This window comes from Rhinichthys klamathensis, unplaced genomic scaffold (assembly GCF_029890125.1).
Source record: "Rhinichthys klamathensis goyatoka isolate OS25496 unplaced genomic scaffold, OSU_Roscu_1.1 h1tg000134l_1, whole genome shotgun sequence".
In the NCBI taxonomy this organism is placed as follows: domain Eukaryota; kingdom Metazoa; phylum Chordata; class Actinopteri; order Cypriniformes; family Leuciscidae; genus Rhinichthys; species Rhinichthys klamathensis.
In genome coordinates this window covers 820,649-841,562 of record NW_026606669.1, presented here as the reverse complement: position 1 = coordinate 841,562, position 20,914 = coordinate 820,649, and the positions used below count along the sequence as shown (strand labels likewise).

General features: G+C 39.2%; 1 protein-coding gene across 1 annotated transcript in view; it reads right to left on the bottom strand.

The window, feature by feature from the left end:
• The window catches only part of LOC130089598 (netrin-G1), a 90,850-nt gene extending 70,352 nt beyond the window's left edge, over positions 1-20,498 (bottom strand). Inside the window, exons 1-2 of the mRNA XM_056256994.1 lie at positions 20,231-20,498; positions 8,655-9,248 (exon numbers count right to left, since the gene is read on the bottom strand). Coding sequence (XP_056112969.1) covers positions 8,655-8,927 — 273 coding nt within the window. The 5' untranslated portion in view covers positions 8,928-9,248; positions 20,231-20,498. The remainder of the gene's footprint in view (positions 1-8,654; positions 9,249-20,230) is intronic.
• Between the last annotated feature and the right edge of the window lie 416 nt (positions 20,499-20,914).

Here is a 20,914-nt window from a genome sequence, read left to right as displayed (position 1 = left end):
AAATCATTATGTCTATGGAAAAGTCCCCATAAAACATGGAAACCCAATGTGTGGGTGTGTGTATGTGTGTAGACATAGCTTTCTCACACTCTTCATTTCTGTCTACAAGCTCTTTCACCATTCTTCACATCAACAATGGAATTACAGATCATGAAAACCATCAGTCTTGTTTATACATCCCTGCATTATTAATCCTTTTATCTTTGCATAATCACTGAGAAATTAAATGTCTGGATACTTCAAAGTCATGTCCCTGCTCAATGACATTTTATCCTCATCCAAATACAACCTAAAAGAGAAAATACCATATGGCCTTGTCAGGGCTTGTCATGATGTCATTGTCCGTAGAGTGGTTTGAACTTAATTCAGCGACTGAGAATTGAACCACCAAACAAGAGGCTCTATATATAGCTTTGCTTATCATTCCTAAACAAAGACAGTCCTGCCATAAAGTCTGTCAATATTCAGATGATCTCAGAGCAGTGCTAAGCTGCACACTCATCCTCATTTTCTTGCGTAAGCTGCCTGTGGACCACATTGTAATATGGCACCTCTGTTCACATTCATGCGTTCTGTAAGAGCAGGTCATAGTTCAGAAGAATTATAGTAATCTAATGACTCAGAGCACTGCTGCCAATGTGCTACAAAATTCTCATAAGTTCTTTTGCTCTGAGCTGAAGGAGTCTCACTTTGTGGTCTGGACCACTTTGAAATTATTTCAAATTTGAATTAGCATTGGAATGTAATTTCAAATTGATGGACCAAGATTATATTGTGCTCTTCATATTTTTAGTAGAGAGGCATCTGTTGAGCTTCAGCTTTAAAGCATCTATTTGACAACCCTCCATATAGGATCCATCCATCCATTCAAAAAAAAAAAAAAAAAAAAAAGACCCAATAAAATTTCTACATGAGTTTCTCCTGTGTTAGTATACCTTTCCTTTTGAGTCAGGACCTTGTGAACTGGTTTTTAAAATAACCAATTGCCTTTAGATTGCATCCCAGCCATTAAAGATTGCATTTTGTGCATTTTTCTGAGGAAAAGACTAAAGACACATTTTAATTGGGAATACCAGCTGAAAGTTAACCTTTACAAGCTTATGGATTACTTTAAAGCTAACAGACACAGAATGAAAGTCACAAACATCCTAATTTAGTTTTCATATGGTCTTTAAGTTACGTGTGTCGTGGCATGTGTGCTTCATTTACTTAATGTGTCCAAATACCAGGAATCGTTAACATTTTAAATAGAACAAGCTTAGAATTTGATGAAAAAGCAATTAAGTTTATTTATAATGCAAAGTCTTTCCTTTCCACAGATTTTTTCAGCATTCCTTGAAATTATTTAAAATTCCCTGGACTTCAGAAGTACCAACATCTCTTAGGTGCACTGCTTGTCCCACTTTAGTAGTCATAAATGATCTTTAAAATCTTGCAAGAACATCCTTGTACTCATGGCCCCTCCTCAAAACAATTAGAAAAGATGTAGAGTAATTGAACATTTTGTTTTAATTAACAAGATTAATGTGTTATGCTAAACCCAGTTTATTAAAAGCGAGATCTAGCTTTGTGGACAAAATTATGCTGTGAAGCCTAAATATCAAATTACAATGACTAACAGCATTGAATGTTGCATATTTTACACCATATGCCTGTTTGCATGGTGCAGTGAACGGACGAGAGTGGGAGAATGGGAGAAAATGGGAGAGAACGTTGCATTGCTTTGTGTTTTAATGCTGTATTTTTGTTGATGTTGCAAACAAGCTGAAGATGTAAGGTTAGAGAGAAGAGGAGAAAAGGCTCATCTACATGTTTTTGGACACACTCCCTTTTTGCTGCAGCTAAAAATAATATCAGGGTTAACTCCCTGCTGCAAAAAAAAAACTGTCCCATACACTCAATCTTCTGCTATGTGTGTGTGTGCAACTCCCACTCCCACCTCTGTGTAGGTGATAAATGAGTGAAAGCAGTGATAGATCATAAAACACAACAGATTCATTGCTATTGTGGAACCACAGGTCATGTTGTCCTCATGCTCAGGCTTCATATAGAGTGAGGTAATATTTAGAAAGCACAAATTATTGGTCTAAAAAAATGTTTGTTTTCTCTTTGTAATAATAGTGTCCAATGTCATAATACTAAGGACATTGCAGCAGCATTATGGCCATTGAAACTGGGGGAACATGTCGTCTCAGAAATGGTATCTAAAATGGCTTCTTAAAATGGTATCTTTTATAACTGCTCATCAGTTAAATTATACATTCACATATATTTTGTAATATTAATATTTATTTAAACAAAACTATAAAAATGCTACAGTTAAAACCTGTTAATTGGTTAACTGTAAGTTACCAAACAGTTAAACATGTTCACCGTTTATGGTAAGGTAAATAGTTTTATGGTAAATCTCTTGTCTTTTTATATTGTATTATATAAATCTTAATATAAATTTAACATAAATAATTTATTTAATATTAATATGATTTCTAGAGATGGCTGCACCAGTCCAATGTTTTTCCATACTTATTTTCTATGCAGTATACTGATTATGCAAATGCAATATGCAGTGACCATGAGACAAGCTTCCCTTCTCTTTAGTGATATTAGAGACGATATTACTGATCCACAATGGAATATAACTGCTGGCTGGGCTCATGAGATGCCTTTTGTGTTTTTAGCTTAGATTATTTTAAACAATCTCTCTCCCCCGGAACATGTTTGAAGTCTTGCACCACAAGCTACTTAAAATTCCTGTCATGAATCTACCTGTGGGCAGACTTTTCTGAAATCTAAGATCTTCAGGAAAACAGTAACTTCAATAAGATAAATTTGAGTCATAGTTCCTCACAGACATACTTAATATTCGAGAAACAGTAAAGTAAATTATCTTAAATACGCCCTGTTGTTAACTTATAGACAGAGGAGTCACATTGACTTTTCTCATAATAATGCCTATGTTTTATAATACAAATGCATAATGGAGATTTATTTGTATTTAAATTGAGTGTCTTTACACCAAGTGCAAATATCCCGTCTTGTTGGCAGAGGCTATTTACATTAACTTCATCCACCAGTGTCTAGTTGAGCCAGACAAAATTACAAAAGAAATCCACTAACAGCGTAATGTGTAAGGTGTTGGCTTTTGTTGAGAACGACCCGGTTTATAATTTTTCCAAACTCATTCCTCTCCCTTATCCCATCATGTATCAGCTTGGAGAGGTATTTATTTTAAATAAAAATTAAGAAAGTATTTGAAAAGTGGAAGTAAAGTGGCCAATGGGTATTTAGGAATAAACTGATTATCGGGTTGGGTTAGAGGTACATGTAGGTATTATCCCAATAAGGGAGCATCCGTTTATGATTTTAATCAATGTACACAGAAAAGGTTGTTTTATTATGAACTACAATACACTGAGGTGCAAATAGTATCTGCCACTATTTGCACCAAGTATAAATATCATCTAACTACTATTTACACTTAGTGCAAAGAAACTAAATAAATAATTAGCAAGTTTGCACTAACTGTACTGTAAACAGAGTTTAAATATTTACCAACAGTCATCTTGGACTAATACTCACACATATTGATGTGAATGCAGCATCATACTTAAGCAAAAGTGTTGAGTTTCTGATGCAACTGTAGAAATACATCATAAACAGTCAGCCATGATTAATAAAGTTAGATTAATAAATCTGTAATCAAGTAAAAGTGAACCACAATATGTCTTTATAGGGCAACCTGCTCCATAAAGAATACAACTGCTTTTATTAGGCAGCTTATATTATTTGACTATTATTTTTGACTATATGTCTTTATCTCATGTAAGCGAAAAGATGACTCCACTATGGAAGCTTGTTTCCACCACAGAATAAATTTTTTTTAAAGATAATAGCGACTTTTGATCTCACAATTCTATTTTTTTCTCTCACAATTGCGAGGTTATATCGCAATTCTGATTTTTTCCCCCAGAATTTCGAGATATAAACTTGTAATTGTGAGTTAGAAAGTTAGAACTGCATGATATAAACTCACAATTGCGAGTTAGAAAGTCTGAGCTGTAAGATATAAACTCATAAATTCTGACTTCTTTTCTCAGAATTGCCAGTATATTACAATTCTATAACATGCAATTGCGAATTTTAAGATATAAATTCACAGATCTCTTTTTCATTAGAATTGGAATTTAGTTTATCAAAAGTACCATTTGTTCCCCATGAGGAAAAAATCTTATAAATCATATAAAATTATGTTTTTTGAAAATGAAAATGAAAATAAAAATAAAGTTTTCTGTGATGGGTAGGTTTAGGGGAAGAGTTAGGGTTAGGGGATAGAATATACAGTTTGTACAATATAAAAATCATTATGTCTATGGAAAGTCACCATAAAACAACGTGTGTGTGTGTGTGTGTGTGTGTGTGTGTTTACTTCATTGAATTGATGTTCCACACAAGGTGAACTGTTGAGCATGTTGGGATGGGGTCCACAGCAGTGCTTTATTTCCTTGTTTACTTTACACCAGTCATCTGTGTTTTTCTATCTCACATTAGGGGGTTACTCATAAAAAAATTATAGCATCTTAAATTAACCATCTGCTGTTCCTTTTCCCTTTATCATATTTGATCATGCCAGGAAGTTTAAGCTTCTTAGAAAACACAACTGATTGAATCTTTTAATGGATTGAAGCCATGGTGTGCAGTTAGTAAATTAGTTTAACTGTGTAATTATATCAGAAATATTGCACTCGCCTTCCACTATAAAAAGCCTAATGAGGCATCAAGAGAAAATATTGCTGAGTAACAAGATACTCTGTGTTTTGTACCACCAACCACCGAGCATTGCTATTGTGCCCTTGAGCACTGCACTTAACACATAACTCCTCGTTGCTGTTACATGACACCCCTGTTTCCCCAACCTCACTTCCCCCAAGGCACGATGGAGTAGAAAAATCAGCTCTCATTGTTTTACTGGTCCATGTTTTATCAGCATGGACCTCCATGACTGGCTTGTTACCTCAAATGATGCTGACCTTACATAGGTTACAATGGCCTGAGGCATGGCCCCACTGTAATGCTGACGTTCATTAGACTGACTGTCAGTTTGTTTTCAGATTACTGTCATGAAAATAAAAACATATTTTAATAACAAGCTATAACTGGTTGTAATTTGCCTATAATGTGAACATGCAAAAGGTGGGCAGATATATTAGATGAACAGAAATTGGTATGTGATTGGGTATAAATCCTGAGAAAAATGACAGACATATTTTTCACCATAACAACGTAGTAGAGGAAACATGTTGTCTAGTAATGTGACAACTAGTCTATTTTAATCCGGTGAATATTTCTCAGGGTTGGTTTATTTTTGAAAGAAAGTTGCTGTAAGGTAGGGTTGATGTGGAATGGGGGAGGGGTATTGCTACACTATATGGGGTGAGATATCACAATGAGAACCTGCCTGTTAATTGCTTTACCATTTAAATTCTGCCAAAAAAGCGTATATGGAAAGCCTTTTTCCGCCGCGGAATAATTTTGCAATTGCGAGAAAAAAATCTGAATGGTGACATAAAAAAATCGCTATTACCTTTTTGTGTGTGTGTGTGTGTTTTATTCTGTGGTAGAAACAAGCTTCCATAATTATGAAACACAAAACAAAACAAATAATTGTTTTGGCCAACATGTGATTTTATTACATTTATAAATAATATATAATTTATAATTCATTAAATTACATTAAATTACTCGCCCGACCTGAAATTTATGAAAAATATCCTTGTTGTAAAATTATACCTTTGTTTATGGTCACTATTAAAAATATAACGTTGGATTTCACAAAAATATTCTAAATTACAATGTGCTTTAAACTAACATGCAATATACCTGCTGAACACACATTTTTGTGTAATTTTAGTTTTAACTCAAATCCCTATGGTTCAGCCCATGTAACAACTAGCCCCTGTTTCTCCAGTACACAGCTACCAAAGGTCCATTTACTGCATTCCTCTTTCTGACAGTTTATCACTGCTTGACACTATTTCTTGGATGCACTTCTGTATAAAGCCCCTCATGAATAAAATACATTACCTTCAAACATGTTAAATAATTGAGATTTCACTTATATCAGGTGATCTGTCACTCTACATGCCAAGAGTTTCTCGCACTTTCTCTGGGTTGATTTGCTGATCCATAGTTTGTTGTAAATGTCATTGAAAGGTGTCTCAACGAAAAAGATATAATGGATTATAATGGAATGGAAAACATTTTATAACTGTACTCATCATGCAAGCATATGAGCATTTTGCTGCAGTTCTGTTGACCATCTGTGAGATTTTCACAGAATATGTTGTGAATTCATGAAATAAATTAATATTTAAAGAACATATTATGACCTTGCCTTCTTTCAGTGTACACCAAACATGGATGAAAGTTAATATGTATTTTTATATGTATATGTATAATTTAATTTAATTTGCTGCTAAAATTTTGAATTATTATTACAAAAAATAACTGTTTTACATTTTAATATTTTAATATATTTTAAAATGTTTTTGTTTAATATATTTAAAAATATTAAAATGTATTCCTGTGATGGCAAAGCTGAATTTTCAGCATCATTACTACAGTCTTCAGTGTCACATGATCCTTCAGAAATCATTCTGAAATGCTGATCTGCTGCTCAAGAAACATTTCTCATTATTATCACAGTTGAAAACAGTTGTGCTGCTTAATATTTTTGTGGAAACAAACAGTAATACTTTTTTCAGGACTCTATGGTGAATAGAAAGTTTAAAAAACAGCATTTAAAAATCTGTTTTTAAACATGATATATTTCTTTACTGTCACTTTGTGAAGTGAGTTCTTAAAAAACAAACAAACAAAAAAAATCCTGACCCCACACTTTCAAGACGTATGTACATTATATTGCTTATTATGTGGCTACATATCAAATAAATAAAGGGGCATGAAATTGAAATTGAGTAGAAATTGACTGTGGATTTATACGACAGGAAACTAGAGAGCTATGTAGGAAATTGATTGCCTGTGTGACAATGTTTAAAGTGTAAATTGCAGGTAAAATTTTTCACGAAGATAATGCAATGTGCTTACTAAACATAAAGATAAGAACCGCCCACCATTGTTTTTTTTATGTTTTTTATACCAAAATGCTGCATATAATATGAAAAGTTGGTACGTTTTACAGTGGTTTTAAGCACGCCCCCTCCCTTCCACTAGGCTGGGCGTGACGTCATAAAAGGTACTCCAGCTTTTACTGTCTAAGCTCCAGGGCTGGAGTTACGTTATATTGGAGACCTAGCTAGCAAAAATGATTAACTATTGTGTTTGTGCGGGATGTACGAATACATCAAAAACGGGGGAGAGGCTCCACAAGTTCCCCAAGGACAAACGGCTGATTCGTGCCTGTAAGTGTTAGCATAACTTACCCGAGGTATAGATCGGGCACAAAAAAATCAAGCAAGACCCTACCCGAGCCCGCTGTGTCCGAGCCCGGTCCGGCCCTGCCCGACACATTAACTGCTGTAATTATGAGCCCGGTTTAAACCCGACTATTTTTTAATACGTGGGTCGTTATAACTGACGTTCTCAACTACTTTCTATATTACTTTCTCCCGCCCGCAACATTTATGTTTTGTCCCGCTCCCACCCGCAAAAATACTTTTTTTCTGTACCTCCAAATACTTTCAAGTTAGCCTATGTGTCGCCACCATATACACATCAGCATACATGCTCCTGATCACTGTATAACATAAAAGCAAGTGGGCTACTGCGTGCATGGTCTGGCATGACTGCGTGCAAAGTGCGCTCCCATAATAATTCCTAAAAAGCTGACATCAGTTCATCGCGATCTCACACATCTCTGTTATTATCAATGAATCTTTCATAATATATACATGTTTGTTATAATTAGAGGATTTGCCAGCATACAGAATTCAGCACTGAACAAAAAGTCAGTTTTGAGCGGTGAGGGGAGTCCATCGTAAATGCTTCTGATTGGTCATTATTGCGTTTAAGAAATCAACACATATGTCTGTGATTGGCTACATCGCTCAACGCTGCAGACATGTTAGAAATAGAAACTCTGCCTGTAAACCGTTTCTATTTTGTTTTAGTTGTTCTTGTTGCTTTTCTGCAACAGAAGAATAAAAATGTATTCGTTTTTATGTTTTATTCAGATATTTCTAGTTTGCGGGAGTCCCGCGAATCGTTTTATTCTCCCTCAACCGGCACACACAGAGTGAGTGCATTACCGCCCGCGCTCCCTCTTATGACGTCATCACCCAGTTACGGTAAAAAACATGCTACCTTTGAAGAAACCCCAATAAATGTTATTTTAACGCATTTTAAGACAGAAATTTTTACATATATACACATTGAGCACTTTAATTTACACATTAATTAGTTGTGGTGGTTAACCTGCAATTTACACTTTAAATATATAGTTTTAGCACTGTTCACTATACAAAAACTTTGACTGCTGAATTGATCAATAATTGATCACAATTGGTCAATAAGAATCAAGTATTCAGCCATGTAATAATATAGGCAATGAAGTGTGTTTTGCCTAAAGTTATTGTAAACCAGTGAAATGGTTCTCTTTGACATCCATCAAGAAGTTCATAAAACTGTTTCAAACTCACCAGGGCACAGTACATCTCAGGTGGGTCTCCACAGGTAATGTTGGGTGGGTCCAGAGACACTCTCAGGTATTTGGTCATATCAGTGGCTTCAGGCTGGCAGGCCATGTAATGCCAGGCCAGGCGGTCCTCCGCGTATACCTGGGACTTGCAAACATCATAGTGCCCCCATGAGGCCGGGTAATGCTGCGTGGCATGACACCAACTCACCCACAGGGCCTGTAGTACAAACACTAGCAGCAAGTACATGGTTGCGCCTTTCTTCTGATGCCTCATTAAATGGAGTCTGATAAATTATAAGCAGGCAGAGGGTGACGAGGCAGACTGCCTCTGTGGTAACACTGAACTTTAATGGGGAGAAGAGGCCGGCATCCGTACCAGCTTTGACTCTGCTTCCTTAGGCTGCTCTAATTTCATTTATTTGTTTCTTTTTGTCTGATTGTGTTACAGGGGCTCTTGAATGTGTTTTGACAAAGTTGCGGTAAGTGCAGGTCACCGGTGTGAAAGAATGATATTAATTCCTTCTTGAAGCCATTAGTGGAGGCCATTTCAGATCATCTGCCTGTCAATCGCCATATCCAGTGTGCTCTCCACAGTCTGTGGGGGATAAGAACAAAGAAGAGAAAAACAAGAGTGTATCAGTGGAGGAGCTGTCAGGATTGGTGTTGTGCAAATAACGAGGAGCCCAGTGGAAAAGGTGAGGAGGTGCAGGTCAAGTGCTTTCTATTGCTGAGACGGACTTCACATAGAAATATCCTAAAAATACCTGCTTATTACGGAAGACAAATAGCCAAACATCCCTGCAGGCACAAATAGACCGTCTAAGTCTGCACATCTCTCCAACGTGCAACTCTCAATAGTCTCTAAGCAATTTGAGATTTCAAAAATTCTGTTCTAGTGTGAGGCAAGCAGTGGGGGAATGAGGTCATTATTTTTTTCTAGATATAGAAATTGTATGCATACTTCATATTTTATAGACCTTAATGCATTTCATAGGCCTTTAAATGTCAGGGACAGAGGCCCTTGTTACTAGTGCTACACTGCAAAAAATATTTTGTCAAGTGGCCTAAAATGTGCTTCATGTGATAACATAAAAGTAACTGGTTTTATATACAGTAAGTAAGGAATCTTTAATTGGATTTATTTGATATGATTGAATCAACTAGGCCACAGTAGGTTACAGCAAATGAAAGCCATTTTTAAGAGTCAAGTCAGGTTGGAATAGCTGTCGGCCTAGTTCACCCAAAAATGAAATTTCTGTCATCATTTACTCACCCTCATGACCAGGGGCTGTCAAGCTCAAAATATGGCAAAATAATATCATAAAAGTTTCATCAAAGTTGTCTGTATGATTCAAGCTCTGCATTTAAGTCTTCTAAAGTAATTTGATTACTTTGTGTGATGAACAGACGGATTTAAGTTGGTGTTCATAAAATCTCCCATCTGTCATAGCTCTTAATTTTCATTGGTGTGATATTTGTTTTAAAAATTAAAATTTGGTACATTGGGATCAGATACAAGACATAATAAACAATGACCTTTGGCATCACTGACGTCAAACCTGGTGTGACACATTTTAACGCAACATACTTGAATATACATGAACATTAATGAGATTTTAAAGGTGCTCTAGAGGAACAGGAATAGATTATCAATTAATAATGGCTTTTAATAAATGTCTGCCTTTTCCTCATGAAAAGCTATCATATGGTTTTAGAAGACTTGAGATATAGCATGTAAGTAAAGGCACGTTCACACGAAGGACGATGACTATAACTATAACGTTGTTATAATTGTCCTAATTCTATGGGAGTAGCAAAGTCCACACCACAACTATGACGATAAGATCCCTATCTGTCAGTCACTTCAACTTGGAAACTAGGGGTTGGACTTGGGAGCCCCAAACTGCTCTGAAACTTAGAGAGAAAAGGTCAATGAGAATTGGTGAGTGGAATTTGCTTGGCACTCCCACTGAACATAAGGTTATAAAAGGGAGACGATGTGCATCACTCATCCAGATTTGTTCTTTGGAGCCGAGTGAGTGTCACCTATACCCGAGCTCAATCTATTCATCCTCTGGAAAGAAAGTGAATTGCTGGTGTGACAGCGCATTGTAGCGGTCTTTCTCGTGGAGAGGGCACGGAAAAGTGCAGAGAAAGTTCACCTGGGTTCTTCAGCAAGCATGAAAGAGCAGTTTCCTATAAAATAGCTTTATCCTATAAAAGAGCAAGCAAAGACAGAGAGCTTCTTTTTAAAGATGCTTATCCACCAGTCTGTTTCTGGGTGCGGTTGATATCTCTCATCCTTGGATGGCCACAATCTTTGTCGTGCGTGTCTGCATCGAAAACACGCTGAGACAGCTTTCGTGGATGGCTCATGTCCATATTAGCAAGAACATGACCGTGGCAACACTGAAATCGCGACTCTCTTTTCTGGTAAGAGAGAGAGTCACCTCACCTCAGAGAGTCACTTCACAAGGCCGAGGCGGCTAGAGCTGAGGGCGATGCGAGGGCAACGGGAGCGTTTCTGCTGGGTCAATCCCCAGGGGCCTCCTGTTCTTCGTCTTGCATGTTGCGAGCTCCCAGATGACTTTGACAATTTTTAATCCAAGGCTAAACTTTTGACACTGAGGGCTTGGTGGACTTCCACCCTCGGGTGCGGTCGCTCTTACTGAGTCTGGTGCAGAGTTGGCAGACATGCTTGTCCTGAGCACTTGCGGTTGTTTGATTGGTTTCTGGGTTCTGAGAGTGACCTACAGCCATGCCACACCCCGCCCCGCCCCGCCCCAGTGCCTTTCTTCCCAAAAGTGCATGAAGAGCTGACAAAGTAATGGAGGGCACCTTTCACTGCCTGGTCCCAATTTACAAGCTCTTCCACCCTCACCACCCTCGACAGTGGGATGGCCAGGGGGTATATGGACGTTCCACAAGTGGATCATGCAGTTGCTGTGCATTTATGCCTGCAAAATACTGCCACTTGGCGGAATCCTCCCAGACTCCCATCCAGAGCCTGTAAGTTCACTTCATCTCTAACGGCGAAGGCTTACAGAGCTGCTGGACTAGCTGCCTCCGGCCTGCATGCCATAGCCATCCTGCAGATCCATCAGGCAGAAGCTCTAAAAGAGCTGCTCAAGGATATTTCTAAGCTGGGATTGATGCAAGAACTGCGCTCGGCGACCAACTTTGCTCTCCGAGTGATGATGGTCATCGTCTGCTTGTTGCCTAAGGCTGCCACATAGGCTCCACTGCAGCCCGAGCCAACAGCCCGCTTGTTAGGCGAGCACTAAGAACCAGTGGAGGGCAAGGTGGAGAATATTTGATTTCATTTCTTTTTTTGTTCCGCCAAGTATCAGCAGTACCCAAATTTTCAAAGAAACAGCACCATCATGTTCGGTATCCTCATGTTCAGACACTAAGGGAAGTTGGCATTCGCATTTTCAACTGTCTCGAAGACTGGCTGATCCTAGCTCACTCTCAAGATTTGTTGTGCGCACACAGGGACCTGATGCTGAGACACCTCAGCCGCTTTGAGCTTCAGGTCAACTGGGAAAAGAGTTCTCCCCAGTAAAGAGCATCTCTTTTCTCAGGATGGAGTTGGACTCGGTCAACATGACAGCATGTCTCACGAGCAAGCGTGCTCAGTCGATGCTGAACTCCCTGAAAACATTCAGGGGAAAAAAACAGCGGTTCCACGGAAACTATTTCAGAGGCACCTGGGACATATGGCATCCTTGGTGGTGGTTACGCCGCGTTTAGGGTGATGCATATGAGACTGCTTCAGCATTGACTACGGTCTCGAGTCCTGAGATGGGCACAAGCCCTGAAAAGTGAAGCCAAAACGTCTCGATCGCCCCCCGGTGGCTGGTCCTAGTATAGGTCATAAACCCCGCCTCCCCATGTTATTCAACATGTGAGACCAACTAAACAATTAAATTACACTTCAAATCTCGTTTTTCCAAAGATGGTTTCTGTCATTTACTGTAGTTTTTATCACGCTGATGTAATTTCAAGTGTTTGTTTTTAAAATAAGTTTGTTTTTAGTTAGTTATTTGATGCGGTGGTGTGACGTCATGATTGACAGCTGTGATTGACAGGTTCTCTGAGCGAAACAGTCACTAAAGCACCAACAGACTTTTTTTTCGGGATCTTCGGAGGACTGAGGAGATCGGAGCTTTAAATTTAATATCTAAATTTCTATAATTAATTTTAAAAAAATGTGCAGGAGCGTGTGTTTGCGATTGATTCTGCGAGAGTGAGGGCGGGGCCTTGATTTCGCGGATTTACTTCCTGTTCCCTATTGCGCATGTCTGGTCCCGAAATCGCAACTGCGCAGACTCAAGTTCCAAGATGTCAGCGGCATATCGGGATACTGCGGCATCAGTTCTGACCAATGGAAGAGAGCGAAGGGGCATCGTCCATCTTTTTTTACAGTCTATGGATGGGTATGGCGCAGGGGCACACATCGCGTGGCCATCACAGCCATGGCTTATTCAGCCCTTGGACAGACCTTGCATTTCTAGAGGCAGGGGTTCCCCAAGAACAAGTTTCCTGGCGTGTTGTGGTCACAACAGACGTGTTGGACTGCCATGTGCAACAGACAGAAGTCTTTAGAAAAGCACGACCTGATAATTAGGTTCCTCAGAGGCGCCAAGGGGTTAAATCCTCCACGCCTTATTCCCTCATGGGATCTCTCCGTTGTCTTGCTGACCTACAGGGAGCTCCTTTTGAGTCAGTAGAGCTATGTGCCCTCTCTTTGAGGATGGCACTCCTGACCGTGCTCAATTCCATCAATATGGTTGAGGACCTGCAGGCAGTATCTGTCATCGAAACGTCCCATGAGTTCGGTCTGGAATTATCTTAGGTGATCCTGAGACCCCGGCCAGGCTAGGTGCCCAAAGTTCCCACTACCCCTTTTAGGGACCAAATGGTGAGCTTGCAAGCGCTGCCTCGGGATCCAGTACGCGTCCTGCGTGTGTACCTGGACTGCATGCAGAGCCTCAGAAGCTTTGAGCAGCTCTTTGTCTGTTTTGGTGGACAGTAGAAGGGAAAGGCTGTCTCCAAACAGAGGATGGCCCATTGTATTGTGGATACCGTTGCCTTGGCATACCAGGAGAATACCCTTACCATACCCTTAGGAGTCCGTGCCCACTCCACGAGAAGTGTTGCATCTTCTGGGGTCCTACCAAATGGCACCTCTCCAACAGGCATCTGTAAAGCAGCAGGCTGGGCAACACCCAATACTTTCACAAGATTTTATAATCCCCAGGTTGAGCCAGTTGTTCCCTGTGTGCTAATTGGTACGAACAGGTAAGTTACGGAGAACGGGCCAGGTGTATCACTTGGACACAGCACCTTTCCCCTCCCTGAGATGACAACTTGTGCTTTTTTGTCCACGTTCCTGTTCCCTGGACTGAGAAACCCTAAATTAATTTTCCCTCAGCACACTGCAGCAGTCGAATTCGGTGGAGAAAATATGACGTCAGGCCCAGTACTCGTGATGCATGCCCTTTCAGGTCAGCCCGTATATTTGGGCTGGGTTCTCCATAATTATTCCATGATGGTAATCCCCTAGGATGTATTGTCCATGATATGGTTTCTCTAACGGTAACATGTGTCTTCACATAGGTAGAACTCAGTCTCTGTCGTCAGTCACTGCATTTGTAGTGGTTCCTCCCTTTTCATCTAGGATCTACCGCAGGGACTTCTTTCCATGTGTTGTACTTCCTGGTTGGTAAGTCTATGTGACGTATTCCACATATTAACCTCCCTTAAGGCCGGATGTGGTCATCGTAGTTTCTCTAGGAGAAAGAGTGCTTCCCGAGCACTAATTCTGATCTGCACAGTTGTGAGCCCTTCACGAGTTCACACTTACAAATAAGTCGGATAGAATAAATGGTATGCATATTTGGAGAGCTGTCCGAGGACAGGGCTCTGGGCTCGGTATTCAGCCTGAACCCAGAGTACTCCTCCCGTATTCCTGGCTGTGGAAGGAACGACTGGGGGGCGGTCATCAGCACCGCCAATACCTCATAACAAGGTTAAGCTGTTATGGCAAAGTGACTTGACAGATAGGGAACTGTTACTGTTGTAACCAGGACTACCAGGCCACAAAGAAACATTTTTGTTGTAATCTTTTCTAGCTGATGAACAATAGAAACTTTGTTTCATCGTGAGCCAATCAGAATCCACCTGAGCTTGAACATTTAAAGCAACAGACAATATACAGTACCTGCAGTGTGCACTTTTAATAAACAGAAAATGTTACATTGGTGTGGACACTAATATTGTTATCTTAATTGTCTTAATTATCGTTCTTGGTGTGAACAGACCTAAATCGAAGCTACTTCTTTTATGACGCTTTTTCACATTTTTGGATTTTGAAAGTCCCTGATCACCTTTCACTTTCATTGTATGGGAAAGAGAAATGTGAACATGTTGCTAAACTTCTCCTTGTGTGTTCCACAGAAGTAAGTCAGTCAAACAGGTTTGGAGAAACATGAGGGTGAGTAATTGTGGTCACTGTGGATAGTCACTGTGGATACCGTTGCCTTGGCATACCAGGAGAATACCCTTACCATACCCTTAGGAGTCCGTGCCCACTCCACGAGAAGTGTTGCATCTTCTGGGGTCCTACCAAATGGCACCTCTCCAACAGGCATCTGTAAAGCAGCAGGCTGGGCAACACCCAATACTTTCACAAGATTTTATAATCCCCAGGTTGAGCCAGTTGTTCCCTGTGTGCTAATTGGTACGAACAGGTAAGTTACGGAGAACGGGCCAGGTGTATCACTTGGACAGAGCACCTTTCCCCTCCCTGAGATGATAACTTGTGCTTTTTTGTCCACGTTCCTGTTCCCTGGACTGAGAAACCCTAAATTACTTTTCCCTCAGCACACTGCAGCAGTCGAATTCAGTGGAGAAAATATGACGTCAGGCCCAGTACTCGTGATGCATGCCCTTTCAGGTCAGCCCGTATATTTGGGCTGGGTTCTCCATAATTATTCCATGATGGTAATCCCCTAGGATGTATTGTCCATGATATGGTTTCTCTAACGGTAAACACGTGTCTTCACATAGGTAGAACTCAGTCTCTGTCGTCAGTCACTGCATTTGTAGTGGTTCCTCCCTTTTCATCTAGGATCTACCGCAGGGACTTCTTTCCATGTGTTGTACTTCCTGGTTGGTAAGTCTATGTGACGTATTCCACATATTAACCTCCCTTAAGGCCGGATGTGGTCATCGTAGTTTCTCTAGGAGAAAGAGTGCTTCCCGAGCACTAATTCTGATCTGCACAGCTGTGAGCCATTCACGAGTTCACACTTACAAATAAGTCGGATAGAATAAATGGTATGCATATTTGGAGAGCTGTCTGAGGACAGGGCTCTGGGCTCGGTATTCAGCCTGAACCCAGAGTACTCCTCCCGTATTCCTGGCTGTGGAAGGAACAACTGGGGGGCGGTCATCAGCACCGCCAATACCTCATAACAAGTTTAAGCTGTTATGGCAAAGTGACTTGACAGATAGGGAACTGTTACTGTTGTAACCAGGACTACCAGGCCACAAAGAAACATTTTTGTTGTAATCTTTTCTAGCTGATGAACAATAGAAACTTTGTTTCATCGTGAGCCAATCAGAATCCACCTGAGCTTGAACATTTAAAGCAACAGACAATATACAGTACCTGCAGTGTGCACTTTTAATAAACAGAAAATGTTGCATTGGTGTGGACACTAATATTATTATCTTAATTGTCTTAATTATCGTTCTTGGTGTGAACAGACCTAAATCCAAGCTACTTCTTTTATGACGCTTTTTCACATTTTTGGATTTTGAAAGTCCCTGATCACCTTTCACTTTCATTGTATGGGAAAGAGAAATGTGAACATGTTGCTAAACTTCTCCTTGTGTGTTCCACAGAAGTAAGTCAGTCAAACAGGTTTGGAGAAACATGAGGGTGAGTAATTTTTTTTTTTATAGTAACTTTTTCACTTTTTACTGTGTATTAGTAACTATCAATAATTTAAAATCAATGATGCATGCATTGGCCATACAGTATGACAGAACAGGTCTCAGATTGCACTCCTCCATCATATCTATCAAAACAAGGAATCCTTGATGGTGGGGTATGATTGGTTGACTTGATTAAGTCTGTCCCCCCTCAAATTGGGGGACGAGCCATGATAGATGAGACAGAGCAGCCTCTAAATGTGCTTTGTCAATCATGCTGATGTCTAACAAGGAGCCAATTACCACGTTCAGCCCCCGGCACGGGGCAGGATGTGATTAATAAGACATTACTGCATAGCCGTCAGCATCATGAGTTTCATAAAAAATGTCAGTAATAGGACTGAAATAGTGGCTGCTCTAAAGCGCAAGAACAGGCGATAAGTTAAAGGAGGCAGGCATGGATAGAGGGATAGATAAGGTGCGGTCCGATATCACACAAGTGTTTTATCACACTCCTAATCCAGATAAAGCTTCAGACTCCCAGTCCTGTGATTGGGTTACAGTAGAGATGGGAGAGACTTTTTTCCATGCACTTAACACTAGGAATTTGAGAAGTGTGAGCTTATCAGGCTTGCATTAGAGAGAAAACTAATACATTGGAGGCTGATAAGAGAGGAACGAGAGCTTCCTGGAATTTTCTAGAGATGAATGGAGACCGTGGAAGTGCCAGCTCATCATAAATAAACGGAGGGTTTTTCCAAAATCAGTCAGAGTTGGCATCCTCACGAACTATGTATTGAGATATATTCAAAAAAAAACATCCTATCTCTCTGCCTTGATATCATTATAAATAGCGATGTAATATATATCGGTACCATAATGGTTATTGGCCGATGCTAATTTTATATCAGCAGTATTCAGCAGCGAATATCCGTCTTTCCTAATTTTAGTTATATTGTTGTGGTGACTAAATTCACTTTTAAGCATCAGCATTTAAGACCATCATACTGATGATGATGATGAAACCTAAAGTTCCAAACTCATTCTTCCCTGAAATAGAAAAGGAGAAATTAGAAGCTCCCTTGAGGGAAATATTATCAGTGAATAACTACTGCAAATTCATACAGGTCATGAGTTGTATGAACCACTTTTATGATAGGTTTACGGTTTTGTCTCTGTTTTTTTGTAAGTTATGAAAGCTTCAGTCCCAATTAATTGTAATTTCAGAATCTTTTTTTTTGTTCAGATAATTTTTGAGAACTCAAAACATCTCCCTTTGTGTTTCACAGTGGTGGTTGAAATGACTTAAGGTTGAACAAATTATATATTTTTATATTATTGTTATATAATATTTTCATGTTAATTATATATGTTGGGTGAACTGTTCCCTTAATACTATTTGAAATAATCTCTTCTGTATTTTTTTTTTTTTTTTTTTTTTTAACGTCTGGATTCCAACAGCAGGAAAATAATGTTGCTATGAAAAAAGGACCATGAATGATTTACCAGTGTCCCATATGTCCAAGAAAAAAGTGTAGTGGTGGCTTGGGTATTTTTTCATTCCTCCTTTTTTTTTTTTTTCAGAACCTCTGAAAACACCACCCGGTGTCCACTTGTATTTTACTCCCCAGGCAACTGAAGCATACCAAAGTATTTTTAAGTCAGTCGACGCTCATAGCACATGGCTCGCATTGGTTACAGACTCTCAGGTACCCTGTAAAATCACTGTGGATACTTCTATTTACTCAGTGGTCTTACCACTATCCTTGTTGTCCCTCATAGTGTCAATCCTGCTGACATGCCTTGATCATTCCTGCTTTTTCCCTTAACCCCCTATTCGCTGTTCTCTTGCTCTCAGACACATATTACCACATGCTTACATGTTAGCCTTGTGTGCAATGGGACAGGAGCTGTTCGGGTGCTGAAATTGAAACAAGCCCTAACAACTTAGCACCTTGCGGTCTTTTTTTAGGTTGTGAAGCTTTGTTTTCTGTCAGTTTCTGAACTGACAGATAGGCATCTGCTCTAGTGTTAATGTAATGCCAGTAAGAGAATACTGGTGAATAATTATCTACACTCTTAAGAAAGTTTCATAGCAAGACCCATTTTGGGTTCAGAAAAGAACCTTTCAGTGATTAGTAACCTTTTTTTTCTTTTTGTGAACATTTTAATAATCTAAAGAGACATTTTCCACTACAAAGAACAATTTGTGCATTGGAAAGGTTCCATAAATGTTTTTCATGGAACCATAGATGCATGCAAAATACAGGACCTTTATTTTACGAGTGTACATTTCAAATTTAGATAAAAAAACAAACCAAAAAACTTCTAAGCTTTAGAGGAAAGCTTCACACATCAAAAGTGCTTGGCATGTTCTTCTAGACCTGTAGGAATCAACCTTTCCACGATTAATGCCAATCAGCCTGTCGCTTGCTTCACATCGTCACCACATACCAGAGGAACATACATAATTAACTACCTCTTTCCCGAAAGGTTTGCATGCTCTGACACACACACTAAGTGACATGTGGTCTTGAGTGCTACTCGCATTCCCGTACTGATGTATACCGCCACACCACTGAGATCAACACAGAGTCACGTCCTTCCAGTTTACTTAATTAAAGTAACATATCTGTGTTGAGCTCCAATTAAGATTGAAACAAATGCCAATGAATGAATAATCATTAAGGGAACAAAATTTGCATTGACTTTAAAATCCATTTTTCAAATATTTTTTAATTTAATTAAAACATCCTATAAGGTTTAGACATTCATGATTAATGGCCAGTTACTTTTATTATTAAAAAGTAAAGGTTTTCAGTGGTGCTTTGAAAGGCTGTAAAGATCCTTCTCATTTCAGCTGTAGGGTTCTTGAGTGTCTACTGCGTGGTTCTTTAAATTTTCTTTTAAATTAGTATTTAAGGATTTAATCTTGTCATTAGGGTTCTTAAGTTTAGTGGTATAGTTTCTGGGTTATTAAAAGCACCTGTAGGCTACATATAGCTTTTTCTAAATATCTACAGAATAAAAAGGGCTTTTTTCGAACTCAAAATATTGGTGCGTCAAACATTAAATGCCTTTTTGACACGTACAAGAAAAAGTGCAACAGGCGAGGCTTATAAAAAAATAGTCTTTAACAAAAAAAAAGAAAAGAAAAAGACCTAGACAAAACACCTTTATTCGGAGACAAAACATTGTTGATCTTCTATGTCTTAACCAATGTCGCACCTGGAACGCTCGTGCGCATGAGGCGTGGAAAGGTAATGGAATATGAGCTCAAGTTAAGAATTACAAATTGAAAATGCGATATGCATTCCTTTAAATATAGAAGCAAATATCATCAGTATAAATGTAAGAATGGATGAACTGTGCAGTTTAGTTTGACATTTTGATAAATCCGTTCAGCTATCGATTATTGGACAATTAGAGGTGTAGCTACGTCAGAAATAAAATAACTATTTACACAGGAAAAAAGAACCTGAACGATCTGTTTCACATGGTAGCATAGGAAATTACGCAACAGTAAGTTTTTATACCTGCCTCAATTGAAAATGAAGATAGAAAATGCCTACACATAGATGATGATTGGACTCTTTTGGTTCATGCAACATGCGAACGACAAAAATAACCCACCTTGACAGTTTTCCAGACAGAAAACATCAAATGAATGAATCCGGTCTTTACTGATCAGATCATGTCCCAGAGATTTTACTCCACAGCAGTTGACTAAATGCGATGTACAGGTTCTCCTACACGTCTGTCAACTGTTCATCGGAAAGCTGAACATACTTTACAGATATGAAGTCCCGCCTTTTCAATAAAAAGTCATTGTAATTTATACTCAGCCCGTGAAATGCGAGTCAATACGGCCAAAACTCCAGTTAGATTTAGCTGCTGTCAGCGCTTAGTACCTACCCTGTCCGGGAGAGAACAACTGACCTGCTGAAAGCGATCATCTCCAAATGTAAGTTTAAGGGAATGAAGCGTATTCAAGCCGCGCACTTAAGCTCTCCGCAGGGTCCTAAAGTGCCCGCAGCCGCGAGAACATTTGGACATCTGCTTAAACAGGTTAAACTGCAAGATGCCTGTACTGTATAGCCTACTCTCAGGACTACCTATCCGGGTTAACATTTTGTCCAATATGGGACGACCTTTAAGTTCAATAGGCTCTATTAAGAAATATAACCAGATGTTGATTTTGCTAAACATAGCCTATTCATTAGAATAGCCAGCCTGAAGAATGTCAATAGTCATTAATTTGATAAATAGCAAATATAAAAGCGCTAATACAATGAAAAGGTGACATTCTATTTCAAA